The 25,241-nt window shown below is 53.7% G+C and overlaps 12 protein-coding genes across 12 annotated transcripts; 7 read left to right on the forward strand and 5 right to left on the reverse strand.

Moving 5' to 3' along the window:
• Positions 1 to 100: 100 nt before the first annotated feature.
• ASPSYDRAFT_139553 (glutathione S-transferase family protein) lies at positions 101 to 1,072 on the forward strand (the record flags this gene model as incomplete). Its single annotated transcript, XM_040840962.1, has 3 exons — positions 101 to 442; positions 553 to 888; positions 944 to 1,072. The coding sequence occupies 3 exons, from the start codon at positions 101 to 103 to the stop codon at positions 1,070 to 1,072; spliced, it is 807 nt and encodes a 268-aa protein (XP_040707739.1).
• ASPSYDRAFT_279541 (WD40 repeat domain-containing protein) lies at positions 1,051 to 3,325 on the reverse strand. Its single transcript, XM_040844457.1, has one exon. The coding sequence runs from the start codon at positions 3,182 to 3,184 to the stop codon at positions 1,316 to 1,318; it is 1,869 nt and encodes a 622-aa protein (XP_040707740.1). The 5' UTR covers positions 3,185 to 3,325; the 3' UTR covers positions 1,051 to 1,315.
• Positions 3,326 to 3,989: 664 nt separating this feature from the next.
• ASPSYDRAFT_138475 (Kelch motif domain protein) lies at positions 3,990 to 6,264 on the forward strand (the record flags this gene model as incomplete). Its single annotated transcript, XM_040840844.1, has 3 exons — positions 3,990 to 4,209; positions 4,276 to 4,362; positions 4,433 to 6,264. 3 exons carry the CDS (start codon positions 3,990 to 3,992, stop codon positions 6,262 to 6,264), a joined length of 2,139 nt encoding a protein of 712 aa, XP_040707741.1.
• A 625-nt stretch (positions 6,265 to 6,889) lies between these two features.
• Positions 6,890 to 8,596, forward strand: ASPSYDRAFT_141999 (glycoside hydrolase family 1 protein; the record flags this gene model as incomplete). Its single annotated transcript, XM_040841206.1, has 5 exons — positions 6,890 to 6,951; positions 7,012 to 7,203; positions 7,283 to 7,755; positions 7,811 to 8,396; positions 8,458 to 8,596. The coding sequence occupies 5 exons, from the start codon at positions 6,890 to 6,892 to the stop codon at positions 8,594 to 8,596; spliced, it is 1,452 nt and encodes a 483-aa protein (XP_040707742.1).
• Positions 8,597 to 8,817: 221 nt separating this feature from the next.
• Positions 8,818 to 10,584, reverse strand: ASPSYDRAFT_83972 (DUF3176 domain-containing protein; the record flags this gene model as incomplete). Its single annotated transcript, XM_040851286.1, has 2 exons — positions 8,818 to 9,911; positions 9,975 to 10,584. The coding sequence occupies 2 exons, from the start codon at positions 10,582 to 10,584 to the stop codon at positions 8,818 to 8,820; spliced, it is 1,704 nt and encodes a 567-aa protein (XP_040707743.1).
• A 440-nt stretch (positions 10,585 to 11,024) lies between these two features.
• Positions 11,025 to 12,743, reverse strand: ASPSYDRAFT_139419 (TPR domain protein; the record flags this gene model as incomplete). The annotated part of the gene is made up of 1 exon (XM_040840947.1): positions 11,025 to 12,743. One exon carries the CDS (start codon positions 12,741 to 12,743, stop codon positions 11,025 to 11,027), a length of 1,719 nt encoding a protein of 572 aa, XP_040707744.1.
• Positions 12,744 to 12,876: 133 nt separating this feature from the next.
• Positions 12,877 to 14,535, reverse strand: ASPSYDRAFT_83974 (putative MFS transporter; the record flags this gene model as incomplete). Its single annotated transcript, XM_040851287.1, has 4 exons — positions 12,877 to 12,933; positions 13,014 to 13,606; positions 13,657 to 14,200; positions 14,266 to 14,535. The coding sequence occupies 4 exons, from the start codon at positions 14,533 to 14,535 to the stop codon at positions 12,877 to 12,879; spliced, it is 1,464 nt and encodes a 487-aa protein (XP_040707745.1).
• A 257-nt stretch (positions 14,536 to 14,792) lies between these two features.
• On the reverse strand, positions 14,793 to 17,081 carry ASPSYDRAFT_139099 (uncharacterized protein; the record flags this gene model as incomplete). The annotated part of the gene is made up of 6 exons (XM_040840913.1): positions 14,793 to 15,791; positions 15,848 to 15,886; positions 15,932 to 16,469; positions 16,521 to 16,882; positions 16,934 to 16,979; positions 17,041 to 17,081. 6 exons carry the CDS (start codon positions 17,079 to 17,081, stop codon positions 14,793 to 14,795), a joined length of 2,025 nt encoding a protein of 674 aa, XP_040707746.1.
• Positions 17,082 to 17,377: 296 nt separating this feature from the next.
• Positions 17,378 to 19,369, forward strand: ASPSYDRAFT_38610 (uncharacterized protein). Its single transcript, XM_040845746.1, has one exon. It carries the CDS (start codon positions 17,392 to 17,394, stop codon positions 19,114 to 19,116), a length of 1,725 nt encoding a protein of 574 aa, XP_040707747.1. The 5' UTR covers positions 17,378 to 17,391; the 3' UTR covers positions 19,117 to 19,369.
• A 225-nt stretch (positions 19,370 to 19,594) lies between these two features.
• On the forward strand, positions 19,595 to 20,950 carry ASPSYDRAFT_53554 (putative aminotransferase, classes I and II family; the record flags this gene model as incomplete). The annotated part of the gene is made up of 1 exon (XM_040848708.1): positions 19,595 to 20,950. One exon carries the CDS (start codon positions 19,595 to 19,597, stop codon positions 20,948 to 20,950), a length of 1,356 nt encoding a protein of 451 aa, XP_040707748.1.
• A 323-nt stretch (positions 20,951 to 21,273) lies between these two features.
• Positions 21,274 to 22,398, forward strand: ASPSYDRAFT_83978 (NAD(P)H-dependent flavin oxidoreductase; the record flags this gene model as incomplete). Its single annotated transcript, XM_040851288.1, has 1 exon — positions 21,274 to 22,398. The coding sequence occupies one exon, from the start codon at positions 21,274 to 21,276 to the stop codon at positions 22,396 to 22,398; it is 1,125 nt and encodes a 374-aa protein (XP_040707749.1).
• Positions 22,399 to 22,760: 362 nt separating this feature from the next.
• Positions 22,761 to 24,592, forward strand: ASPSYDRAFT_1154978 (uncharacterized protein; the record flags this gene model as incomplete). Its single annotated transcript, XM_040840009.1, has 4 exons — positions 22,761 to 23,204; positions 23,268 to 23,448; positions 23,500 to 23,963; positions 24,041 to 24,592. The coding sequence occupies 4 exons, from the start codon at positions 22,761 to 22,763 to the stop codon at positions 24,590 to 24,592; spliced, it is 1,641 nt and encodes a 546-aa protein (XP_040707750.1).
• Between the last annotated feature and the right edge of the window lie 649 nt (positions 24,593 to 25,241).

Genomic DNA, 25,241 nt, shown 5'->3' on the forward strand with positions numbered 1-25,241 from the left:
GCGCATTGGTGCCTATAAGCTCTAGCTATAAACCCCCGAATCACCCTCACCTCGTGAGATTCGTAAACTATTGCAAACTTCGCAGGCCACCTCATCCAATATGTCAAACATCACTATTTACCGGGGATGGCTCGAACCGGGCCGCTATGTCTGGTCCCCCTTTGTAACCAAGGTCGAAGCTCGTTTGCGCTTCGCCAACATCGCCTACAAAACAGCCGTAGGAAGCCCCAAAACCGCACCAAAGGGCAAAATCCCCCACATCGATATCGCCGATGGAAACGAAGCCGAAACCACCACAAGCATCGGCGACTCAACGCTCATCATCAAACACCTCGCTGAGCGCCAGATCCTCCCAGACCTAAACGGGGATTTGGCGCCTGAGCTGAAAGCAAACGATCTAGCGATTCGTGCGCTTTTGGAGGATAAGGCTTATTTTTATAATGTACCGACCTGACCTGACCGACTCCACGTTCTCCTATGGATAAGATTACTATTACTAGCAGTATTCTGGAAAGTCAACTACGCTAACATGCTAGCACCCACCCAATGTAGACTCGCGAAAGATGGACAGAAAACTACTACACGATGCGCGACTACGCCCTAGGCGCTGTCCCGTACTTTGTCCGAGTGGTCGTTGGCATGCTTATCCACCGCACCACGGTCCAGACTCTGTACGGCCAAGGCACAGGGCGTTATTCTGCGGATGAAACCCAGGAGTTCCGCGTTGAGGCGTGGAACGCTGTAAACGACCTGCTTGTTGCGTCCAGGGCGAAGAAGACGCAACGCCAAGGACAGCAGGGTGAAGCGGACCAGCCGTTCTGGGTGCTTGGTGGTGAGGAGCCGACAGAGGCTGATACGACGGTGTTTGGGTTTGTGATTTCGGCTTTGGTATGTACTGCGTATGCTGCTTTGCCTTTTTTTGGGTCTAGGTTGCCTGATGCAGATACTGATTTTTGGCGTATTTGGTGGCCCGAAAACGAGGGAGCTGGTGATGGGATTCCCCGTTGTGAGGGAGTATGCAAGAGGGATCCATGATGTATACTTTCCGGATTATGAGCGATGGGATGAGTAGGTGGTTGAGCTACAGCCGCACGTATCTGCTACAATGTAAATGAGTCAATCGCAAGTATACGATGTGGATTTGAAACTTTCACAATGCAATATACAACAACCTAAATACAACGCCTGCTTGTGGTCTCAAACTCCCTGTCCCATAACCCCCCCAAAATAATAAACGTAGCAGTAAATGTAGAAAGAGTACTAAATAGTAAGGCATGCCAGATACCTATACAGTAGAATTATGTTGAACCAAGGGTTACCGAATGGTCATCGACTTGGTCATTTGCGCCTTGCTTCCGACGCCGCCCTCGCGAGATGCCGCAGCGCTGGTTCCAGCCTTGCGCTCGAAGACCTTCCAGAACTTTAAGCTCTCGTCGGCCGCGGCAGTGGCGAGAAGCTGGCCATCGGGGCTGAGGCAGCTGTGTAGCACACGAGTCTCATGAGCAGGGATCTCGACATTACGGACGAGAGTTGGGTAGCTCCAAATGCTGAGGGAGTTGTCAGGGAAACCGCTGGAGCTGACGATCTCGCGGTAGTGGTTGCTCCATCGCAGACTGGTGACCTGGGAGCCTGTGTCGATGCTGTTGGTGCGGGCACCGGTTGTGGTGTTCCAGAAGTGGATGTGACGGTCGTAAGAACCACCACCGGTGGCGAGGAGGTTGAGCTGCCAGGGGCACCAACTGAGAGCCTTGACAGCGGCGCGGTGGTTGGTCTTGGTGAACTTGGGGGCGCTTAGCGAGCGGGCGTCCCAGATGTTGACTAGGTTGTCATTACCACCGGTGGCAAGCTGAGCACCGTCGGACCTCCACTCGAGACCGCAAACCTCGGAGGTGTGAGAGACGAGCTCGGCTACCTTGTGCTGTGCAATGCGGACATCGTGGTTGAAGACGAGGCCGCTGCGAGCACCGGTCGAGAGAGTGTGCTTGGACCAGCCCATGACACCAACGCGAGACTCATGTCCGAACATGCTGCGGAGCTTGGTGCCCTCTTCAACATCCCAGATCTGCACCTCACCAGTACCCAGGCCGACGCCGACGTAGGCACCGTCGCCGCTCCACTTGACACTGCTGATGTAGGTATCAGGAGAAGACTCCAACAGACAGCTGACAGTCCCTGAATCGGCAGACCATACGTATACGTTCCGCTCTAGGCCAATGGCGACCTGGTTTCCGGAACTCCAATCCAACAGATTGAGGTAGTAGTCGTCGAGAAGACCAGGAGCATCGAGAACACGCTCGGGAGCAGTTTGAACTCGGCGACGGAACTGAGCCGAGTTGGATTTGTTGGGTTTGAGGGGACGGTTGTATTGAGCACGCAGATCAATCGGCTTAGACGACTCGGGAGGGGGTGGCTTGAAGGCGAGGATTCGAGTGTTCAAGTTCACTCCACAGGCATTGGCTAACGAGGATTCATAGGCGACGGCATCAGGGGCCGGCTTTGTGTAAGAACTCGAACTCTCTTCATCCTCCAAACCAAGGTTTTCCAAAGCTGCAGTGAGGTCTTCGTGGGTTCCACGGCCACCAATATCAAAGGCACTCGCCGCACTAGCAAGCACACTAGAACCCTTATCGCTGCTACTGGTCTTTGGCCTCTGGCTCTCTTCGGGCTTCGCAGTACCTGCGGTTATAAGACCTTCACTCGCAGTGCGGTTGGGGATGAACCGATCCCCAGCGTTGTGTGAAATTCGGACGGTTGTCTTGCCTGCCCGTGTGCGACTGGGAGCAGCCTCCTTCCGCAGGCGCTCCTTTGATGGTGTCTGGTTGGATGAGGGGCCCGTTCCAGTCAGAGACCACTCTGAGACACCCAGCTCGAGGTGCTTGGGGGACTTGCGGGTGCGGGCAATGTTGGACTTGGGAGACTCGCGGTAGGCCCGAGAGGTGCGAGCGACAGACTTGGAAGATTTCGCAAAGTATGAGGAAAGGTTGCCGCCATAGACAGAGCGCGCTTGGTCTTTAGATGCTTCGGACTCTTGGCGAGGAGGAGTGAAAGGGGAGGAGTTGTTGGAGGCGACGCTGTCTCTCCGTCCGCGGGGGGACGGTGTGAGGGGCATGCGGCCGCCAGCCATTTTTGTCGAGAAGATCCCATGATGGGTTTTCACTGGTGTAGATACCAGAGGAGTAGACATGCTGAAATTATCGAGCTAGAAACGCTGAAACAGAAATAGCAAGGACTTTTGAAGTCTCAGTTGCCGTGGCCAAGTCAACCGCGCGGCGGACAGAACCAAAGACAAGAGACAGCTAAGATGCAGCAATATGCGATGCAGTGATAACCAATCAAGGTTATATCAAATGCAGAGTATGGAAGATAGCAGCAAGAGGAAGGGAAGAAGTAGATTTAGGGGAGAGAGAAAAGAGATGAGGGCAGAAACCGAGCCAGGGGAATAAATACCAGCTCGACGTATAGTTCTCAGTTTCTCCCATGGCAACCGTTACTGGAGGTACAGTCCGCGCTAGTCTGGATATGGCTAGTCCACACATGACCTGCGGCTCTTCCCTTTTTGGGCGCCGATCGGGCTTGGCACGCCTGGCCTTCTCTTGCTCTTTTCTCTCCGACTTCCGAGCCGTCTCCGGTTGACACTGACACTTGCAACTCAGAGTATCCTTAACACAACTCCACTTTGACAGTGAAGTGATGGGCGGATTCTTTATTGCGCAATTTTCTCATACCTAGGTGTGTCTTTTTGACCTGCGCTCTGGAGTTACTCCCGCCTCGCCGATCCACCCCCGACGTTGCGCCTCGGCCCAGTGATGGCCTGTCAACCACTATCTTGCAGTCAACTCCAGCACTAAGCCATCAACGACATCTATGCGACATCGATATCGAGCCAGGCATTAACTGACCCAGCTCCTGTGCAATCCCTCCTCCGCCGACCGACTATCCTAGATTCCACTAGACCCACTTTTCTCCGATCCCCCGCTATCCCATGCTTGATGGCTGCCACTACCCCCGCGCAGCAGTCTGCGCCGCCCCAGAGCGCATTCCTGATGACAGCGAGCTCGAACGGTCGTCATAGGGGCAGTGTCGACTCTCGGCCTAACATTCGCAAGGTTCAAGGTCATATCCCAGCATGTCTGGTTAATGCCTCGGTGACTTATTGCGGCAATGATCATATCTACGCCTTCGGCGGGTTTGATCAGTACACCGATGAAGGTTCATACTCCTGGGGTTGTCTATTTCGTCGGAACTATGCAGGCTAACTTGGCGTACTTGCTGTAGTGTATAATCACGTTCTGCGATTAGACCTGAATACCCTCCGATGGGATCTGGTGGATAACTATGGAGATATTCCGGGTGTCCGCATGGGTAAGTGGGACATCAACTGCTTTGTCATGACACACCAATGTTGAATGAATACTAATGACAATTTTATTAGGCCACACCGCGAGCCTCTACCAAGGAGACAAGTTGGTCGTATTCGGCGGAGAAAATGAGCACGGTGTATACTTATCGGACGTGGTCGTCTTTGACGTTCCTACGTCTACCTGGACCCAACCGGAAGTCCGTGGACAAATCCCCCGAGGAAGAGCTCGCCATGCCGCCGTCATCCACGAGGATAAACTGTTCATTCTAGGGGGCTCGGAAAACAGCGGCATCCTTGACGATATGGCCTATTTGGATCTTAAAACCTGGACTTGGTCTCGATCATGGAAATTTACCCCTCGCTTTGACCATCTAGCCTGGATTTGGGGCGGCCGCCTTTGGACCTTTGGCGGACTGGATCCAGATATGGAGCGAACTACGGACATCTGGTGGTTGGATTTACAGGCCATACCGGCTCTTGGATTGCAGGATATACAAGGTACCATGGTCTCTTCTACAAAAATTGGCAGGATAGCTCACGGTCCAGACAATGCAATGTACAACCACACAGGCCAGCAGAATCCCAGTCGCTCCGGAAGCTACGCTGCAAACTCTGCAAGTGTACAGGTCCGCAATGCTAGTCGAAGAAAGTCCATTGCCCCAGGCCCTGTCTCTTGCCTCCAGTTCAAATCGGGACCCAATGTTCCGTCTTTGTATTCCGGTACTCATTTCCAGGCTTTCGCATCTGGCGTCTTACTCGATCTGGTCACCCCGTCTGAAATGACGCGTGTTTACGATTGCAACCTTTCATCTCTGGAACTCGACTCGTTGCGATGGCAGAGACTAGCGGATGGACAGGAGCTTTTCCGGTCCGGTTATCGATGGCACTACCTTACAGTAAATGCCAGTGGCACCAAGGCATGGTTGCTCGGATGCAATCTGGATACCGGTACCACCCCTGGAAACGGAGACGAGAATCACATGTCCGAGGTTCTGTCCATAGATCTGGAAAGGTATGGGTTGCTGGGAAACGAGATGTCGGCCTTGTCTCCCGACCCTAGAAGAGCAGTAATATCTGGACGGACACATATGGGACCCCTATCTGGCCTAGGAGCGGATTTATCAACCGCCTTTGACCGGCGGCCTGAGTTAGGCAGTGGGGCTGATTTTACAATTACGGCCAACTCAGATGACTTTGTCTACGCTGATGATGGGTTTCAAGATGGATCATTGGCACAGTCGACCCCGGCTTACCTCCCCGCTAATGCAGCTACATCTCCTCCGATCCACGTGCACAAGCTGATCCTTCAGCTGAGGTGGCCGCACTTTAAGCGACTGTATTCGGCCCAAATGGCAGAGTATCACACAAACCGGATGCATATCCCAGAGCCCTACTCGGTTGTCCGCGCTTTTCTCTACTATCTGTACACGGATAGCATCGCTGGCCATCCTGAATACTGCGCGGATATTATTGATGTAGCGGGGATGCTCGTAATGGCGAACCTCTACGACCTGCCCCGCTTACGCCTCCTCTGCGTCAACCGCCTAGGGCGCGAACTAGAGGTGGAAAATGCGGCAATCATATGGGATCGGGCGGGAAGGACCAATGAAGAGTGGCTGATGAGGCGAGCGGCGCAGTTCTGTCTTAATCACTGGGGGCGGGTCGTTCGGACCGATGGCTTCAAGTCTCTCAGCAGACAGAGGTTGATCGACCTGTGTGAAGTGGTGGACATGGAGGGTCGGATTATCGCGGGGCCAGAGCTAGAGCTTGTCGGAACGCTTGGCACAGAGGAGGGACTGGGCAGCGGTCGTGATCCGAAACGATCGCAGCTGACGCTCAATGGCGTTGCGCTGGACGTGGACGAGGCTGAAGCGGATGAGATGGATGGGGTGGAGGACATATGAGGCAGCCCCTGGAGAAGCCTGGGCGCCAAGCGCCTATTTTTGTTTGTTTCATGTTGTTATTGCCTGCATTGCATTTCTGAGGGAAGGGGTTTGCTGGAGTTTTGATTGTATGAGTGAAGTACTGTTTTCAAGCGGGGTTTTTCGGGGACATTGATTATACTGTTGTACAACCCAAGGATTTACCGATAAGCAGGATGATTGCACGACTGTACGTATCTAGTGTCATCTACTATGGGGCAATATAAGATTTCTCTTGTTAATTTTCCAGCTCGTCTTAGGGCATGAATCCATGTTGGCCATCCCGCTTTGGACACGGCGAACGGGCCGCCCAGCCGCCGCTGTGGTTTGACAGGCACCGCATCCACCATCGTTCGGTTCCACGACTACGAGCAGTCCAGTTTCACGCCACCTGATTGAGCTCGGGCTCTCCGCCGCCGTCGGCTGCCTCATCGCTCGCGGAGGGCTCCTTGACCGACCGGGAAAGCGAGATGAGGCCGAGAGGGTTTAAATATTCCCGGAGTTCAGATGCTTTGTGCCTCCTACGCCGCTGCCTTGGTGTTTGTTTCATCCATTGCCAGCTTACATCCAAATTCCCCGCAGAAATCTCGCAGTGACCTCTAACACCATGGGCTCCATAGATTCCCCGCATCTTCCTCCCGATTTCCTCTGGGGGTTTGCTACTGCTAGGTAACACTTCCTGCACTCTAGAACCTGACCATTGGCTCACGAGAGGCACTTCTGGGACAGCTACCAAATTGAAGGCGCAGTCGACGAAGATGGTCGTGGGCCGTCTATCTGGGACACCTTCTGCAAGAAACCAGGCAAGATCGCTGGCGGGGCAAATGGCGATGTGGCCTGCGACTCATACCACCGCACCCATGAAGACATTGCCCTGTTGAAGGAATGCAAGTCTCCGGCCTATCGGTTCTCGATTTCGTGGTGAGTTTTTGCCTGCATTCTGTCGTGGTGTATACTTTATTTATGCTTCAATTCTGAACCGTTTCTACTTGCTCCGCAGGTCTCGCGTCATTCCCCTCGGAGGCCGCAATGACCCCATCAACGAAAAGGGTCTCCAGTTCTACGTTAAATTCGTCGACGACCTCCTAGCAGCTGGAATCACACCCCTCGTCACCCTCTTCCACTGGGATCTCCCCGATGAGCTGGACAAGCGATACGGCGGTCTACTGAACAAGGAAGAATTCGTCGCCGATTACGCCAACTACGCCCGTGTCATCTTCAACGCCCTCAGTCCTAAGGTGAAATACTGGATTACCTTTAATGAGCCGTGGTGCAGCAGTGTGCTCGGATACAATGTTGGTCAATTCGCCCCTGGCAGGACGAGCGACAGGAACAGAAACCCGGAGGGGGATGGTTCCACGGAGCCTTGGATTGTAGGGCACAACCTCCTTGTGGCACACGGGACTGCCGTGAAGATCTACCGCGAGGAATTCAAAGAGCGTGACGGTGGTGAAATCGGGATCACTCTAAACGGTACCCCTACCCCATTATCTATAACAGGATGAGCCCGGACTAACACAAAAGCAAGGCGACTGGGCCGAACCCTGGGACCCTTCAAACCCGGCTGACGTCGCCGCCGCACCGCGCAAGATCGAATTCGCCATTTCCTGGTTCGCGGACCCCATCTACTTCGGACGCTACCCGGATAGCATGGTAGCCCAGCTCGGCAACCGCCTGCCCGAATGGACACCCGAAGAAGTCGCCTTGGTCAAGGGCAGCAACGACTTCTACGGCATGAACCACTACTGCGCGAACTTCATCCGGGCCAAGACCGGCCCTGCAGAACCCACGGACACCGCTGGGAACCTGGAGCTGCTTCTTCAGAACAAAGCAGGCGAGTGGGTGGGCCCCGAGACGCAGTCGCCTTGGCTTCGACCGTCGGCGATTGGGTTCAGGAAGCTGCTGAAGTGGTTGAGTGACCGGTACGGCCGGCCGAAGATCTATGTCACCGAGAACGGGACGTCGCTGAAGGGCGAGAATGATTTGCCGCTGGACCAGCTGCTGAAGGATGACTTCCGGGTGAAGTATTTTGAGGATTATGTGCGGGCGATGGCGGAGGCGTATACGATTGATGGGGTTAATGTTAGGGGTTATATGGCTTGGAGTTTGCTAGAGTATGTCGTTCCCTTTCCCTCATTTGACGCCCTTGCTTGATTGATATGCTGACTGATGTAGTAACTTTGAATGGGCCGAGGGCTATGAGACCCGCTTCGGTGTTACGTTCGTTGACTATGAGAATGACCAAAAGAGATATCCCAAGGCGAGTGCCAAATCCATGCCGGATATCTTTGCAAAGTATATCCAGAAGGCGTGAAATTATTTCGGGATTGTTAGGTTGTGTCGATAGGATTCTAGATTGGTAAGGATATATGAAATAAATGTTTGATCCTCAGTAAATATTAGTTGTGTTCCTGTGATGTTGAAGACGCGAAGTAAACATGGTCGATAATTCGTCAAATCGTTTCTAAAGTCTTCTTTTCATGCCCCCAAAGATACTTATTTCCATCAAGCTTAGCTTTCTTGACTTTCGTGACTTTACTGCAACTTCACTTCAACATTCTCCGCCTCCTCTTCAATCTTCTTAATGTCCTTAACCTCAGTCTGCACCTCCCCACTCCCCTTATCAACCCGACAAGCCAACACCGCCAGGATCGAAGACTTCCACAACGGAACATCGCGACTCTTCCGATTACTGAAGATCGTCATCACCGCCAACACAACCCCCAGAACCTCCGTCACAATCGGCGCAACAAAATACCTCCACCGGATAGACACAAACGGCTGACTCTCGAGGCGCTCCCCATCCGCAGAGCGCGCATTGGGGCCCCGCCGCACATAATCCGTCATACTGGCAGCCATCCTCTTGAAGCGTGCATCAATGTCCACGTCCCCCGACAATGCAGCAGCGAGTCCGAATTTATTGTTCGGGTAATTCCCCGCAACCCACTCGGTGACGATGGCGTCGGACTCGAAGAAGTTCTCGATTGCGAAAAGAGACGCGTGCGATATATTCAGTGCGGGGATTTCGGTGTCCGTGTCTGTGCCTGCGTCTTTGGTGGAGTTGGTGTATACCCAGCCCAGCGGGGGCCCGTAGCCTCCGCTGTTCCAGATATTCCTCTGCCCTGATCCGAAGTCGACCTCGCGGGTCGTGCCAAAGGCGAAGTCACTACCGTTCGCCTTGGCACCGGTATATTCGTACGCCGTAAGCGCGAGAACGCACTCCGTGACGTTGGTATTCCAGACCGTGAAATTGCCGTCCGGGGAGGCCCTGTAGACGGCGAACCTGGTGATATCAGGGAGGGCATCGAGTCGTGTTGCCGAAGTATCGCCTAGCAGGGATGTTGCGTTCATGAAGTAGTTGGTAGCCCAGTCCGTGTTGCCCCAGCGAGTGGTTATGGTCAGCCCGCCGGGCGTGGTCATGTTGCAGACGTTGCTCGACTGCGTGCCGTTGCAAAGTTGGGTCTGCAGTGTTTCCTGTGTGACGTTGTTGCAGGAGCTACTGAAGCCGAGGGATACGTATGACCCGGTCCATTGGCATACTCCGGGGCAGGTGAATGTTGCGGGTGTTTCGATGCCGTAGAGGCCCTGAACGATGGCGGACTGCATGTTGGGATCCTGTGGGATGCCGGCTAAAAGAGAAGACAGTTATGTTAGTCCTTATCTGACGGCTTAGTAGCTAAAAGGATACATACTAATACCGGCATTTGCCAGCTGACCCCGCACATCATGGGAGTATTCATGCGCGAATCCAAAGGTAACGTTATCATCAGGAGTGATGATGTTTCTCTGCTCCAGCTGGACGACTTGCTGGGTAAACGCCGGGAAAGAGATGCGCAATATCGTGACAAAGGCGCCAATAGTAGCTATATTCGGTTTGACGGTAGTGATAAACTTGATTGACCCCCAAACGCTACGGCTCGCATCGTCATATTTCTCAAAGTGCGACAGCTTGTGGCGCCTGCCCTTGAAGTGAAGCCATTTGAGCTGACCGATGAACTCGCTGACACCGTACATCAGCAGCGTGATGCAGGCCGTGGTCAATATGGAAATGGTTGCGTTGAGCGAGACCGGGGCCGTCCAGTCAGAGTAGGGCTTGTTGTCCATGTAGCCGAAGATCGCGGCAATGGCAGCGAGGGCGCCCAGGGCTACGACCGAGCTGAGGGCTTCCAAGCTCCATTCATGGATGGAATACGCCGGATAGCGCTTATACCCAGTGGAGGACTTACTCGAGCGCTCGAAGTCAATCTCGGAGCTGTAAGCAGGCTCATAGGTAAACGGCCTGAGTTGGTGTTCTTCAGGCATTGTGGAGCTACTCAGCCAACGGCGCTGTGTGCGAAAAATGGCCTAATACAGATAACCAGGGCCTTCTGAATGGCGGCTGTCGATTAGTTTGCCTGACTCTCTCGTGTTTCGACTGGATTCGGTCAAGTGGGACTTACCATCGGGTGGTCCGTTTGAACTGGAGAAGGGGGGCCTGATATAGCCGAAGAACAGGCGGTTCGTGCAGACTCCAGTGCGGCTGAAGTCAGGAACTGCATATTATTAGGGGGCCAATACGACAGAGGCATGCTGGTCGTGTAACGCTGCGAAAGGCTGTGGAGGCGCGGCTGCAGTGGTGCATGCTGGGCAGCCCTAATTCCGCCTATCAGGCCAGTCTTACTGGAAACCACTGGCCCTCGTGGAAAGTTATTTTTTACTTCCTTCCAGCCTTGCAGGATAAGACCGGTTAATAATGTGTTCTCCTATTTACAACACCCAGACCTCGTATCCAAAACGCCCAATCGACAAAAGCAAGACGCCCGGATCTCCACGTCCGCCACAGCCAGCGCAACATCCAATTGCTGCTTGACAATTGCCGCCTCGGCATTCCTCCCCAGCTTCACCAAACACTCATGATACCCATGCAGCCCCCACACCGACCCGGGATGCTGATGTGCGCGCGTAATAGACGGATCAAGCCCCAAGTCCTCCGCATACGCCCGGCACGCACCCTCCACATCCCCCTGCTCCAGCGACAACGCCGCAAACGCATGCCTCGTCGGGACCATCCACCCCCAGGGCTCTGTATACATAAGCGCATCATCAAACTGAATCGCCTGCCGCAGAGACTCAAACGCAGCACCGAAATTCCCGCGGCGGTACTCGATCTCCCCGTCCAACATGGCAGTCGCGACCTTGAGGATATCCACAATCCGGTTCGGATAGTCGCGTCTAGACTCCGGAACGCGCTGCGCAGCGGACAGATACAGAGATTTATTCGCGTCCGCGCTGTCCAGGTCGCCCGTTGCGGCGTGCGCGATGGCCCGGCCGTAGTACACCATCGCGGTAGTGACGCAGTATAGATCCTGCACCTTTTCATCAGGGACCGGGAGTGTTTTAAGGGCATCCCACATCCCGAAGCGGATATAGACGTGGACGCGCACGGACTTGAAGAACTCCAGCCAGTCTGCTAGAGGCGGGGACTGCACTCGCAATACGTCCTCGGTGATGGAGGATTCCATGGGGTCGAGCGCGCGCAGGGCCGGCTTGGATTGCCCCGCTAGCATGGCGGCGTAGATGAGGGAGTGGTAGTTGTGTAGCCGGTAGAAGCTGTACATGTTCTTAGCGCCGTTGCGGGCGAGGAATTTATTGTCTGCGCGCACGGCGGCGGTGTTGGAGTCCACGGAGCGGCGGTAGTCGCCTACCAGGACGTCGAGGTGGGAGGGCATGTGGTGCAGGTGTCCTGCGTCTGGGACGAGGTGTCGCAGGTTATCAGCGGCGGGGAGGGCGACGGCGGGCGTGGAGGACATTTCCCAGAAGTGGATGGCGAAGTGCAGGATGCCGGGGTGTGATTCTGCATCTGGATGGGCGAGGCCTGTTGCGAAGAGACGCTGAATGTCGAAGACGGGGGAGGACTCGATGGGGAGGCCGGTTTTGATGTGGAACATCTTGCGCTGCGCGATGTGCATTTTGGCGTCGACGTAGAGGGTCATGATGTCGAGGTCTGCGGGGTGCTGTTCGTGTGCGGCCTGCATTGCGCGGTCGTAGGCGTGGTTGATGCTGTCGTAGTTGTCGACTGGGTGGTCAACAGGATACCGGGCTTGCATTGCTTCGATGAGGGCTCGCTCGGCCGGGGTGGCAGTGGCAGAGCCGGTGCCCAGGAGCTGGATGGCGTGGTGAATGGCGTCGTGGCATGTTTTCATGCTGTTCTTGAGGTCGGCTGGGTCGAATAGGCCCCATGCCTTGTTGTAGTTGGGCCCGGCTGCGTAGGCGAGGCCCCAGTAGGCCATGGCGCAGTTGCGGTCATGGGCGATGGCCTGCTCGAAGCACCGGTATCCCTCGCCATGATTGAAGGCGTAGCACCAGACCAGACCACGGTCGAACCAGATCTGTGCTGCCTCGTTGTTTGTGGTGATCTTGCGGGTGTATGTGCCCAGGTCGTAGTAGTCCTCTGATGGGGATACGGGGGTGGTGGTAGACATATCCACGACAAGAATGACAATAGTCTTGCAAAGAGCTAAAGAGATAAAGAGATGAAGAGATGAAGAGATGAAGAGGGCCAGTATATATAGATATAGATATCTTAAATAGGTTCAACCTGCTGAGTAACGAGTTTCAAACACCGAGTTCAAAGGCCGTATTAATAAGGACTACATATGCAGTATACGTAAACTATGGAGTATGGAAAGTGTCAGCTATTTGACCTTCACAGCCCACCCCCGAATCCTCTCCCCCCAATACCAAAAACAAACCGGCACCGGCACCAACACCACGCAGACAGAACCCAGGATACTCGTCGTCCAGGCCACACCGAGAGCGCGCACCATCTGCCTCGCAAACAGCGGAAACACAGCCCCAAACACACTCCGCATGGCCCCATTCACCCCCATCGCACTATTCGCCATGCCCGTGTAGCAGTCGACGATGTAGTTGAATCCCTGGATGAAGAGGAGGTACATTCCGGCGCCGGTCACGAAACTCGCGCAGACAGCGCTTGCGGGGGATATAGATACAGATGAGGCAGTCCACGCAAACCAGAACATGCCGATAGGGACGAGGATCGCGCCGAAGATCATAGGCGGGAGCCGGCTTTCGGGGATGTAGGTTCCCGAGGGTGTGTGGTTGTGGTGGCGGGTGTAGAGCTGGTTGGTGATTATGATTCCTAGGGAGCCGGCGAAGACGCCGACGATGATGGCGAGGAGGGGCAGGTATTTTAGCGTCGTGGGCCAGTTGCGGTCGGTGCCGAAGGCTACGGGGTAGGTTTGGTAGAAGAGGAAGAGGACGCCGTAGATGAAGGACTGGTAGAGGGTTAGGAGGGCGAGGATGGGCTGGGTGGTGAAGAGCCCTAAGCAGTTGGTCAGTGTATACACAAATACTCAATGAGAGAGTACGCACAGAATGGCCGAACAAGATAAACCCTGGTAATCTCGCCCAGACCAAGTCCCTCCCTATTCAACGCCGTTTGGATATTGCTATCTCCCGTCTTCTTGCGCAACGCCCTTGCCCTCATCTCCAGAATAACAGGCGCATACGTCTCCGGAAAGACAAATGCACAAACCACCGAAGCTCCCAATCCCACAATCACAACCACCCACATCGTCCATCTCCAATCCAGCACCCCGGAGTCCGACCCAATAATAAACCCCCCAAACACAGGCCCAAACGTCGGACCCGAGAACACAAGCGACACCGCCAGGGCCATGGCATCCCCCCGCTGAGAGACAGGCCAGGTATCGCTCACGACCCCTCCGAAGATAGCAACCGGCGCGACGCCAAAAAGGCCGCCGAAGAACCGCCCGATCAGAACCGTTGCGACGTCCTTCCCCAGCGCGGGCATAAGGTCGAAAAGCGAGGAGATCGTTATACCGAGAAGCATGGGCCATTTCCGTCCGAAGCGTTCGGAAAGGGGGCCGAAGATGAGGAAGCCGAATATGTAGCCCTGTATATCTTAGCAACTATTCTTTATAACTGTGGTATATGTAGAGATAGAGAGAGAGAGAGTACTGCAAGAAACAACGTCGTCCCCAACACAGCAACCTGATGGCTGAGACCGAATTCCCGCCGAAACTCCTCATGCCCAGTCTCGAAGATACTGCTTGCTACTGTCCCGATCAAGTTCAGAACAGCTACTGCGGTCGTCACCCATATCTTCCAGGGCAGAGACCAGTTCAGCGCGAGGTCTTTGTCGTCGGGGCCTGAGAATTCGACCAGGTGTGCATGGTTGCTCTCCTGGTCTTTTTCTTCGGATTGGGACGGTGCTGCGGAAGGACCCATTTTGAATGAGCTTTTGGCTAGGGGTTTTAGAAACAGTAATGAAGTGTTGCGGTGGTTTAAATAGGGATTATGATGACAGAAAACTCTTTGGTCCGGTTCTCTGACTAGATTGTTTATATGTTAACTACAATGTAAGGTGCACTTCCAGGCGGGTTCTAAATACTTAAACAAAGACCGAGTCGCCGGCTCCACCCATCTCAGCAAGCCATTACTCCATATGTAGATAAATATACCATTATAATACTCATTACTCATAATCAATCCATCATAGTTGCCTCATAAGCCCTCTCCACCTCCCTGGCCATCCCGCCCACACCCGCGAAAACCACATCCCCATCCGCCTTGATCGACCTCCCCAACGCCTCCATCCCACCCTGAAGCTCCTCGACCAGCCGCTCCGCATCCTGTGTCTCCGTCGTCGCACTCGGGCGGTCCAGGAGGTAGAGATAGCTACTGATAGTACCCGAATACATGGCCGTATGAACGCGCCAGAGAACCATCGCCAGCGTGTAGAAACTCTGCAGCTGGCAAGCCGCCATATAGGGTATCGAGCGCGGAGAAGATAGCGGCCGCCGAGACGTCCAGGGCATGGGTATAGGAGCGGTAATGTCGACGGTGGTATCAGAGTAATTCGGGTTTGGAGACGGTAAGCGCCGGAATACACGGGAGACTATAAGGGAAGAATGGAGACAGATCCGCACGGATTCCTGCTCTGTGAATGGGAAGAGCGAGTTGAGTTGGAGGATCCGAGAGGTGGAGAGGTGCATGTCTTGTAATACTGCTCCTGGACCGGATGATGCTGCTGCGCCAACGGCGAGGTAATCGTAGGATGGGTTGGTGACGAAGATGGGCCGGTCTGGGAACGCGCGGACGCGATGCAGGGTTAGTCTTGAGGTGTGGATGAGGGCGTTTGAGATGGCCCAGAGATTGCGCGAGGCGTCTGCTTCGGCGCCTTGGTAGTTTGTGACGCAGCGGAAGCGGTCTGCTTCGGCCGCGAGGTCGAGGATGAGGGCGTCTAGGGCTTGGATTTCTTCTCGGAGGGAGAAGGGGAGGGACTTCGTTTCTTGGATTAGGTCGCGGCTGATGCAGCAGCTGCGGAGGAGGGCTGCTTGGGCGTTTACTAGAAGGGGCCATGGCTGGTTTATGTTAGATTTTATTATTTGAATGGGAAAGGGAGTGGGACGAACCTCGCGACAGCCACGGAATTCTGGAAACATAGTTGTGATTCGAATATCATCGATGGTAATGAGGGGGGACTAGTGGGTTAGTACAACTGATAGTACAGATATTTTGTGGTATCGCAGTTACTCACCGACACATTCATGAGAGAAGAATGGTATACAAGAAACATCTACTTCTGTTAATATCGTTACACGAAAAAAGGGCGGTAACTAACTATCGCCCACCAGCATCGGCGATGCGCGTCCAAACACCCAGTCTGCGAGTTTTCGATATGCAATGACAGGTCCATGGCACTGGTCAGGGCCTGGTTTGCTCGGACGCGCATCTTGGAGACATTTCCCCGCTGGCAGCACTCGTACATACTAAGGAGAGCCACTGCTAGAACAGGCTCCATTTTCCGGGGCACTATTTGATGCAAGGTACTCCGCGGTCCGTCGGCCAGGTTAGTATGTGAAGACGGTTCGAGCGAGTCTTCTGATGACTCGAGCGCGGAACGCGCATATAGGTCAGCGTAAGACTGTCGAATTGCCGCGGCTGCATCATCTGGTGCATGAGACTCCTCCGGGGGAATCAAAGTCAGTATCGCTGCTAGAGCAAGACCCAGCGGAGACGTGGGCCAATAAGGCAGACTGGATGCGCTTGCATATGCTGAGCGGATTTTCAGGTCCACACATTTGTCCTCGAACTGGGCTACCACCGGGGGAGGCAGAAGTGGGAAATAAGGGTGGATAAAGATATAGTATGCATTGATTCTAGCAAGTGAGTCAGCCAGTCTCATTGTCGCAGAGTCACGGCACACGTACAGGTCCTGATCACAGCGGTATGCACGAAGGCTCCGCGTGGGAGGGTCCACCGGGTCAAGAATCTCCTGGACAATTCCGCTGGGTGGTGAAGGAATCCCGATATTGCAGTTCTCGAAGGATACGCTGGACGGCCGCAGATCCGATTCGACCGGAGATATCGGCGGAGCAAAGGTGGAGAGGGCAGAGGCACTCGGCTGCGAGGGAGCCGGCAGTTCAGGTTCCCTGCCATGGTTACCAACAGTGGGTTTATTTGCCTGGCGTAGAGCTCTCTTTCTGGCGAGCTCCTCAGCGGCCGCAGGACCCCGGCGAGCGCCGCCTCGTCGACTGGGCTGGTAGCGGCATTCCTCACGGTGACTGATGCACTGCAGACGTTACACAACTGCCGTCGGCCGTCGATCTGTGGCATGACTTACACTGGAGCACGGCTTCTGGCCGTCGCAGCGGGTCTTCGAAGCCCGGCTGTCATCTGTCAGTCCCTTGCATATTCACTCGAACCACTCCCGTCATGCAATGCACGTACCAAGGGAGGCAAGCCAGTTTCACAGGCCGGGAGGGCGGCATTTCAGGTCTCGACTTCCTACTTATTGATCTTGATCGATTCTAATGAGTATTTTAAGATGTAAAAGGATAATATAGAGAACATAAAGTAGAATGAATATAGAGAAGAGTGGAGTGTATGAAAGAGAAAGAGAGGAGAAAGGCCGGCGGCGACTCGGTGTTTGATCAGCCAATCACAGCAGTTAGCTTCCTCATGTTGCTGCCTTAGTCAGCCATGGTGCCACTTTCTACGGCCTACAGTCCAAGTATAAGTAGTCCAAGTATAAGTGTCCTGCACTGTCCATCTTTCACTTGTTAGACTGTTAGATGTGCCATGGCTCCTCCAACTGCAACCCCTGTCCCCGCGACCGACGAATACTACAACCTGGGCCCATTCGGCCACACCATCACCACCACCAGCACCGACGCCCAGACCTGGTTTAACCGCGGCCTGATATGGGTATATTCGTTCAACCATGTAGAAGGCGCCTACTGTTTTGAACAGGCCATTGCGCATGATACAGAATGTCCAATGGCCTACTGGGGTCTTGCATATGCCGTCGGGCCGAACTACAACAAACCCTGGGAGAAATTCGATCTAGGCGACCTGCATAAGTCCGTGCAGCGAGGATACGACGCAGCGCAATCTGCACAGAAACACGCAGACAAGGCGACGCCGCTTGAGAAGGCGCTTATCGGCGCGATTCAGGCCCGGTTCCCGACGAATGAGCCTGCCAGAGACTATGCAGCACTTAATAAGGGCTACGCCGACGCCATGAAGCCTGTATATGAGGAGTTTGGGCATGATCTGGATATCGCCACTTTATACGCCGATGCGCTGATGAATATGACCCCCTGGGCTTTATGGGACCTGTTTACAGGCAAGCCGAACCCCAAGGCGCCTACCATGGAGGCCAAGGCCGTGCTGGAGCGCGCGCTTTCGCAGGAGGAGGACGGCTCGAATCGCAACCCGGGACTACTTCACCTGTACATCCACTTTATCGAAATGTCGCCTCATCCTGAGATGGGTATCAACGCTGCAGACCACCTGCGCGATCTTGTGCCTGATGCAGGGCATATCCACCACATGCCGACACACCTTGATATCCTGATCGGCGACTGGCGGCGTTCGGTTGCGTCAAACTACAAGTCCACCCTTGCAGATGATAAATACTTCCGCAAGTCGGGCGCGAAGAACTTCTACACCTTCTACCGCATGCACGACTACCATTCATTAGTCTACGCCGCCATGTTCGCGGGCCAGTCCAAGGTCGCGCTGGACGCAGTAACGCGCATGGAAGCCACAGTCCCAGAGGAAGTCCTCCGGATCCAATCCCCGCCCATGGCCGACTGGCTAGAACAGTTCATGCCTATCCGGCTGCATGTAATGGTGCGTTTCGGCATGTGGGAGGAACTCAAGCAAAAGGAACTCCCGCACGATCAGACTCTTTATGCCGGCACCACAGCCATAACGCACTACGCCCGCGGCATCGCATTCGCGGCTACAGGGGACGTCGAAACAGCGCGTAAAGAGCAGGATCTCTTCCGGCAAGCATGGGCGCGCGTCCCCGAGACCCGCCGCGCCTATAACGGCAAAATGGTCGATGTACTGCAGGTCGCAAACGCCATGCTGGAAGGCGAGATCGAATACCGCGTTGCGAACTACGATCAAGCGTTTACCTCGCTGCGCCGCGCGATCGATCTCGAGGATAAACTCCCCTACAGCGAGCCCTGGTCCTGGATGCAGCCGGTGCGTCACGCCTACGCGGCGCTGATGATGGAGCAGGGCCACCTGGAAGAAGCGGCGCAGGTTTACCGCGCTGATCTGGGTATGGATAGCTCTGTGATCCGGCCGCGCCGACACCCGAATAATGTCTGGTCGCTGCAGGGGTACCATGAGTGTTTGGTGCGGTTGGGCAGGCTGGATGAGGCTGCGGTGATTGAGCAGCCGGCTAAGTTGGCGCTGGCGGTTGCGGATGTGCCGATTAAGGCGTCGTGTTTCTGTCGGTTGGATACGTCGCAGGCGCCAGAAGTTTTGGATAGTGCCAAGTGCTGCTGATTGACAGATAGTGGAATAGCGGAGTATGCATGATTTCAACAATCGAGACTAGAGACTACAGCAAAATGGGATATCCAGTTACCTTGTTCCATTCCTCTCCAAATATCTTTGTAATTAATAGCATCCCCATCTGTAAGTAGTCTGAGGGTTCCGGTTTCCATTCTGCTCATGCAGTTTAATCGGGGAATGAAGTATTGACGGGTGGAGACGAGCTATATTAATGGAGTTCAGACACCAGCGAATCGGAACTGCATATCAATCACCGAATTGGAGTAGGGCAACGATTATATAGTAAGTACCTTAGCTACTGAGTTATACAGTGCACTAAGTGTCGAATATCCGGTTCAATCGCGGGGAGAAGGTCGCCATGGGCATCTATATACAAGATGAAGGCCGTGCCGATATCGGTCTGGTCCATATAAAGCAGCCTCCATGCCAACTGCATCCTCTACCTACCATCAGATCTTATACATCCACCATGGGCTCCATAGCTACTCCCTCCCGATCTACCAAGACCTTCTCCAAACGCGGCCAAAATGCCATTGATCTCGGCTCCAAGCGCATCACCTGGGATGTCATCAGCGACATGTGGCATCCCCAGACCAACCCCTCAGGAATCCTTTCAGTAGGAATGGCCGAAAACACGCTCCTCCACGACAAACTCCTCGAGTACATCCACGCCAACATACACCTCTCACCAGCCCACCTCACCTACAACAACGGCAGCATGGGCTCCAACGCCCTCCGCCGCGCCGTCTCGCACTTCCTAAACAGACACTTCAACCCGTTTCGCCCTGTAGAGCCGAGCCACATCCTCATGACAAACGGCTGCTCCTCGGCAATCGAACACCTGTCCTGGTCCTTCCTGAACCCGGGCGAAGCCATCCTCCTCAGCAGGCCTTATTATAGCACCTTCATCGCCGACATCACCCTCCGCCCAGAGGCCGTGGTTATCCCTGTGGATATGGGGAGGACCATCGACGACCCACTCAGCCCGGGGGCAGTTGAACAGTACCGCAAAGCAGCAGATGAGTACGAGTCCCGTACTGGGAAAAGAGTACGCGCTGTTATGCTCTGTAATCCGCATAACCCGCTTGGCCGGTGTTATCCGCGCAAGACAGTCGATAGACTCATGCAGTTCTGTCAGGAAAGACAGATGCACCTCATCAGCGACGAGATCTATGCGTTATCTGTGTGGGAGAACCGCGATGACACTGACACTGACAACACTGGCGTCTCTCTTTTTGCACCATTCGAGTCGCTCCTGTCCAGAGATACGTCAGGGCTGATTGACCCAGATCTCGTGCATGTGCTTTGGGGCATGAGTAAAGACTTTGGCGCGAACGGGCTACGAGTTGGTGCGGTGATTTCGCAATCGAATGCCGAGTTCCATACTTCGCAAAAGTGTTTATCGCTGTATTCGTTTGTCTCGGGTGTATCGGACCAGATTACCGCGGCGATTCTGGGTGATGATGTCTTTACAGATGGGTATATTGCTACAAATCGGGAATTGCTCTCGGTGTCTCACGAGTTTCTGGTGAAGATTCTCCGGGAGAATAGGATTGAGTATTCGCGTGGGTGTAATGCGGGTTTCTTTGTGTGGGTTGATCTGGGGAAGAAGTATCTTGAATTGCATCCGGAGGAAGATAGACAGAGGGAACTGGGGCTGGAGTTTACGGATATGCTTTTCCAGAAGTTGTTGGAGAATAAGGTGTATGTGGCCCATGGGACTGCGTATGGGTCTGAGAGTCCGGGGTGGTTCCGGCTGGTCTTTTCGCATCCTCTTCCTTGGCTTGAGGAGGCAATGGTGCGGATTCTGCGTGCTCTTGAATAGTTACTCTTGCTTTTGGCTGTAGAAAACCATATTGATGCAAGTTCGATCAGCAGTTTCAGGCATAAAGATTCATAGTAAAAATACTTAAATTTGAGAGCCGATCCAGATACGTCAGACCATGCTCGGTTTTTGAAAGCGGCGTCTGTTTATGACTCCACGTTAACTAATCCCACCGGCGATTATGAAGCATCAACCCTAAATGAAAGCCATACAACTCCCTGATCCCTGATTCTTGCAGCACATATTTTCTACAGTATTCCACTTTGTCAAATCCACCCAACCCCGACTCCCACTACTACAATCACCCAGCAGCCGAAATCGAAATGTCAATGTCAACTCTCAAAGACTACCCCTGGGCGCAAGCCCCGATCATAGTAAATGCCCCCATGAGCGGCATCGCAACCAGCGCCCTCGCAGCCGCCGTAACACGCGCCGGCGGGCTAGGGCTAATCGGCTTCCTCGACAACCCCCACATACTAGACATCCAGCTCCAGCGGGCAAGACTCCTACTAAACGATAACGATAAAGCAAAAACCGGATCTCCGTCTAAGACTGCTGGCCTAGATCCAAGTGCAACTGCAACTGAAAATGGAATCACGGACATCCTACCCATTGGAGTTGGAGTCATTGTCCTCGGCATGTCCGTCTCATCATTCCTGCCTCTAGTGGCGAAACACAGGCCCGCTATTGTCTGGCTTTCCTTCGCGGAGAAGGCTACGCACTTCAAGTCCTGGACGGAGGGGATCCGCGCTATGAGTCCGAGGTCGAAAATATGGATCCAGGTCGGCTCTGTGTCTGCTGCGCTGGAGACAGCACGGGCCTGTCATCCGGATGTACTGGTTCTGCAGGGTAGTGACGCAGGAGGACATGGGCACGCGCGGTCCTCAAGCGTCATCACGCTTATACCGGAAGTTGCAGATGCACTGGCTGAAGACGGGTTTGAGGGGGATAGACGGATCCCTCTCGTTGCAGCTGGGGGGATTATGGATGGGCGGGGCGTGGCGGCGGCGATGACGTTGGGTGCGTCTGGGGTTGTGATGGGGACGAGATTCTTAGCTGCGCATGAGACCGATATCCCGGAGGAGTATCGGCGGGAGATCCTGTCGGCGTCTGATGGGGGTGAGTCGACGGTGAGATCGCGGGTGTTTGATGAGATGTGGTTCCCGAGTGCGTGGCCGGGGATGTATGATGGGCGGTGTTTGAGGAATAAGTGTTATGACGAGTGGGAAAAGGGTGTTCCCATTGAGGAGATTCGGGCGAGGTTGTATGTTACGGCTTCTAGGGCCCAGACGGGGGATGAGGGTTTTCGGGATGCGAGCAGTTTGTGGGCTGGGGCCGGTGTTGGGTTGGTGAAGAGAGTTGAGAAGGCTGGGGATATTGTTGAGACGGTGCGGGAGGATGCAAGACGGCGGTTATTGGATACTTACTTGGCACATTATAGTTTGTAAATGGGGATTGACTTGCCGTGCTCAAAGATCGACTCCAAATCAGACAACCAGTAACATCATTACTCAAGACATGACAGCAGTCGATTCAAACGCCGTTTGTTGTAGGGGTTCTCCAAAACACGGGGATGATCCATCCGGGGAATCCAGACGCTATGCCCTGTCTCGTCTCTATTCTCTTCAGAACTGTCAGGAAGGATCATCTTGGGCCACCCAGAGTCCAAGTACGTATTCTCTCATACCTCAGTATAAAATGCTAGTCTATACCCCAGAGACGGAGAAGCACTGCTCTCAAGACCTCATACCCTGGATTTCTTTGATTTCTATCGTTTATTATCAAGGTATCATTCTGCCTCTTCATGACCATGGCAGCCGAACTAGGCGTTGAAGGCCATGAACTTCACACCATCGATAGTACTGAAAAAGCAACATCCAATCATCTATCAAATGTCCCAGCCAAAGCAGAAGCAGAGACAATCGACCATGGAGCCGATACAGGCCTCCATCGCTCCCTCGGCACCCGCCATCTCACCATGATTGCGCTGGGGTCTGCCATCGGCATGGGCATGTGGCTAGGGAGCGGCCAGTCCCTCGTCAACGGCGGACCTGCCAGTCTCTTTATCGGATTCCTGATCAGCAGCTCTATCGTCTGGTGTGTTTGTCAGTCTATCGGAGAGATGGCTGTTATGTATCCCCTGCCTTCGGGGTTTGTGCAGTGGTCGAGCATGTTCATTAGCCCGGCCGCCGGGTTTGCTTTGGGCTGGGGGTACTGGTTTTCGTATTGGATTACAATTGCCAATGAGCTTCAGGTGATAATTTCCCCCCACTAGATCCATGAGAACTTGACTAATGCTAATATAATGCGTTTCTAGGGCGTGGTGACAATTCTCAACTACTGGACTGATGAAGTCCCCAAGGCTGCGTGGATATCCATATTCTGGGTTGTGATTATCTTAATCAACGTCTGGGTCGTCAGGTTCTTTGCAGAGGTTGAAGTATTCGCGTCGACGGTCAAATTCAGCTGGATGTTCATCGCCATTATTGGGCTAATCGGTAAGCCTTCCTTGATAATTTCCCAGCCCTAATACATCGCTAATCTCGCAGTTGTCACCGCTGGCGGTGCACCCCAAGGAGAAGCCATTGGCTTTCGATACTGGAACGCGCACCCATTCAACAATGGGTTCAAGGGATTCATAAGTGTCATCCCCACCTGTGTTTTCGCCATGGCCGGCTCAGAGAACGCAGCACTCGTAGCCAGCGAAGTTGCTAATCCTCGACGCTCGGTGCCGAAAGCTGTTGGGTCGGTTTGGGTGCGTCTTGGTCTCTTCTTTATACTGGGAAGTCTGATGATTACACTTACTGTCGACCCTAAAGATCCTGACTTGTTCGGTGCTTCTGGGAGCAACGCTTCGCCGTTTGTGATTGCGTTCAGCAATGCCGGTATCCCGGGGATGGCGCATGTAACCAACGCTGTTATTTTCATTTCCGTGATTTCAACTGGAAGTATCTCCGGCTATGGAGGCTCGCGGATGCTTATGGGTCTCGCCCACGTCCGCATGAATCACAAGGTACGAGACACCAATTAAGCTAGTTTTGTAGACTGACAAGATCAATCTATTAATCCCTTCTGATAATGTATTTTCAGATCTTCGGCAAAGCAGACAAAATCGGCCGTCCCTGGGCTGGATACATCGCAACAATCGGAATCGGCGGTGCCCTGGCCTACCTCAACGTGTCGCACACCGGCGCAGAAGTCTTCCAATGGCTATCCAGTCTAGTCGCCCTCCTGACGCTCTTCGGCTGGGGCATGATCTGTCTCTCACACCTGCGCTTCCGGTATGCCTGGAAAGTGCAGGGGCGTGAGGAGGGTCACCTCCCCTGGCGGACTTGGGCGTATCCGTATGCGACGTGGTGGGTGCTGCTTTGGTGTATTGCGCTTATTATTGTGGAGTTTTATTTGAGTATTTGGCCGCTGGGTAAGAAGTCTTCGGCGAAGAATTTCTTTGCGAATTTTATCAGTGTTGTTGCGGTGTTTCTTATTTGGGTCGGGGCGATGATTTGGTATAGATGTCCGGTTTGGGTTGATGCCAGAGTTGTTGATCTGGATGGGAACAGACGGTTTTATGCGGAGAGGGTGGATGAGGAGGCTGTTTCTGTTAAGAAGGGGTTTGCGAGGTTGAAGGTTCTTTTTGAATAGGTCGATATATTCCGTGGCAAGACTGGATCATGATAGTCTAAAATACATACAACTCTACAAAGTACCCTTTCTGTTAGCTGCTCGGTCTTGATAATCCTTTTATACAAAGATATATCAAGACACCAACCATACTTGCACTATCTCCACCTCTGCTGGTGTTCCTTATCTGGAGTAGCCGGCCAATAGTTATAGTTGCCATCACCTCCCGGTAACACCATCCACTCCACCTACAAGAAGAGCCATGGGTTTAATGGAAGCCTGGATTTGCAATACAGCACGAGAATAACCCAGCGTTTTGAAGGGAACATGGTCGCACAGTATTTCTATATGGCCGAGCTTCGAAATCTGCCCGGTTTACTGAAGAAATATGTCTCTATTTCACGCCATCTAAGTTGGTCCAAACCACGAGAGATAGAACACAACTGCTGGGAAATGCTCTTCCGAGCCTATTGGCTGGTGCCTTGCATCTTGCAACCCCGGACCGGATTCGGCAAAAGCTTGGAGATGTCGTTTGAACTGATGATATTTCTTGCGGCTGTTTCGTTCCAATTTATTGTCGATGGTGGCGTCGTTTTCGTCGGATACAGCACCATACTATATCCCACCGTCACGAATGGAACTCGGCTCAGTTTCACCTTTTTGCCTCTCA

Source organism: Aspergillus sydowii (assembly GCF_001890705.1).
Source record: "Aspergillus sydowii CBS 593.65 unplaced genomic scaffold ASPSYscaffold_1, whole genome shotgun sequence".
In the NCBI taxonomy this organism is placed as follows: Eukaryota; Fungi; Ascomycota; class Eurotiomycetes; order Eurotiales; family Aspergillaceae; genus Aspergillus; species Aspergillus sydowii.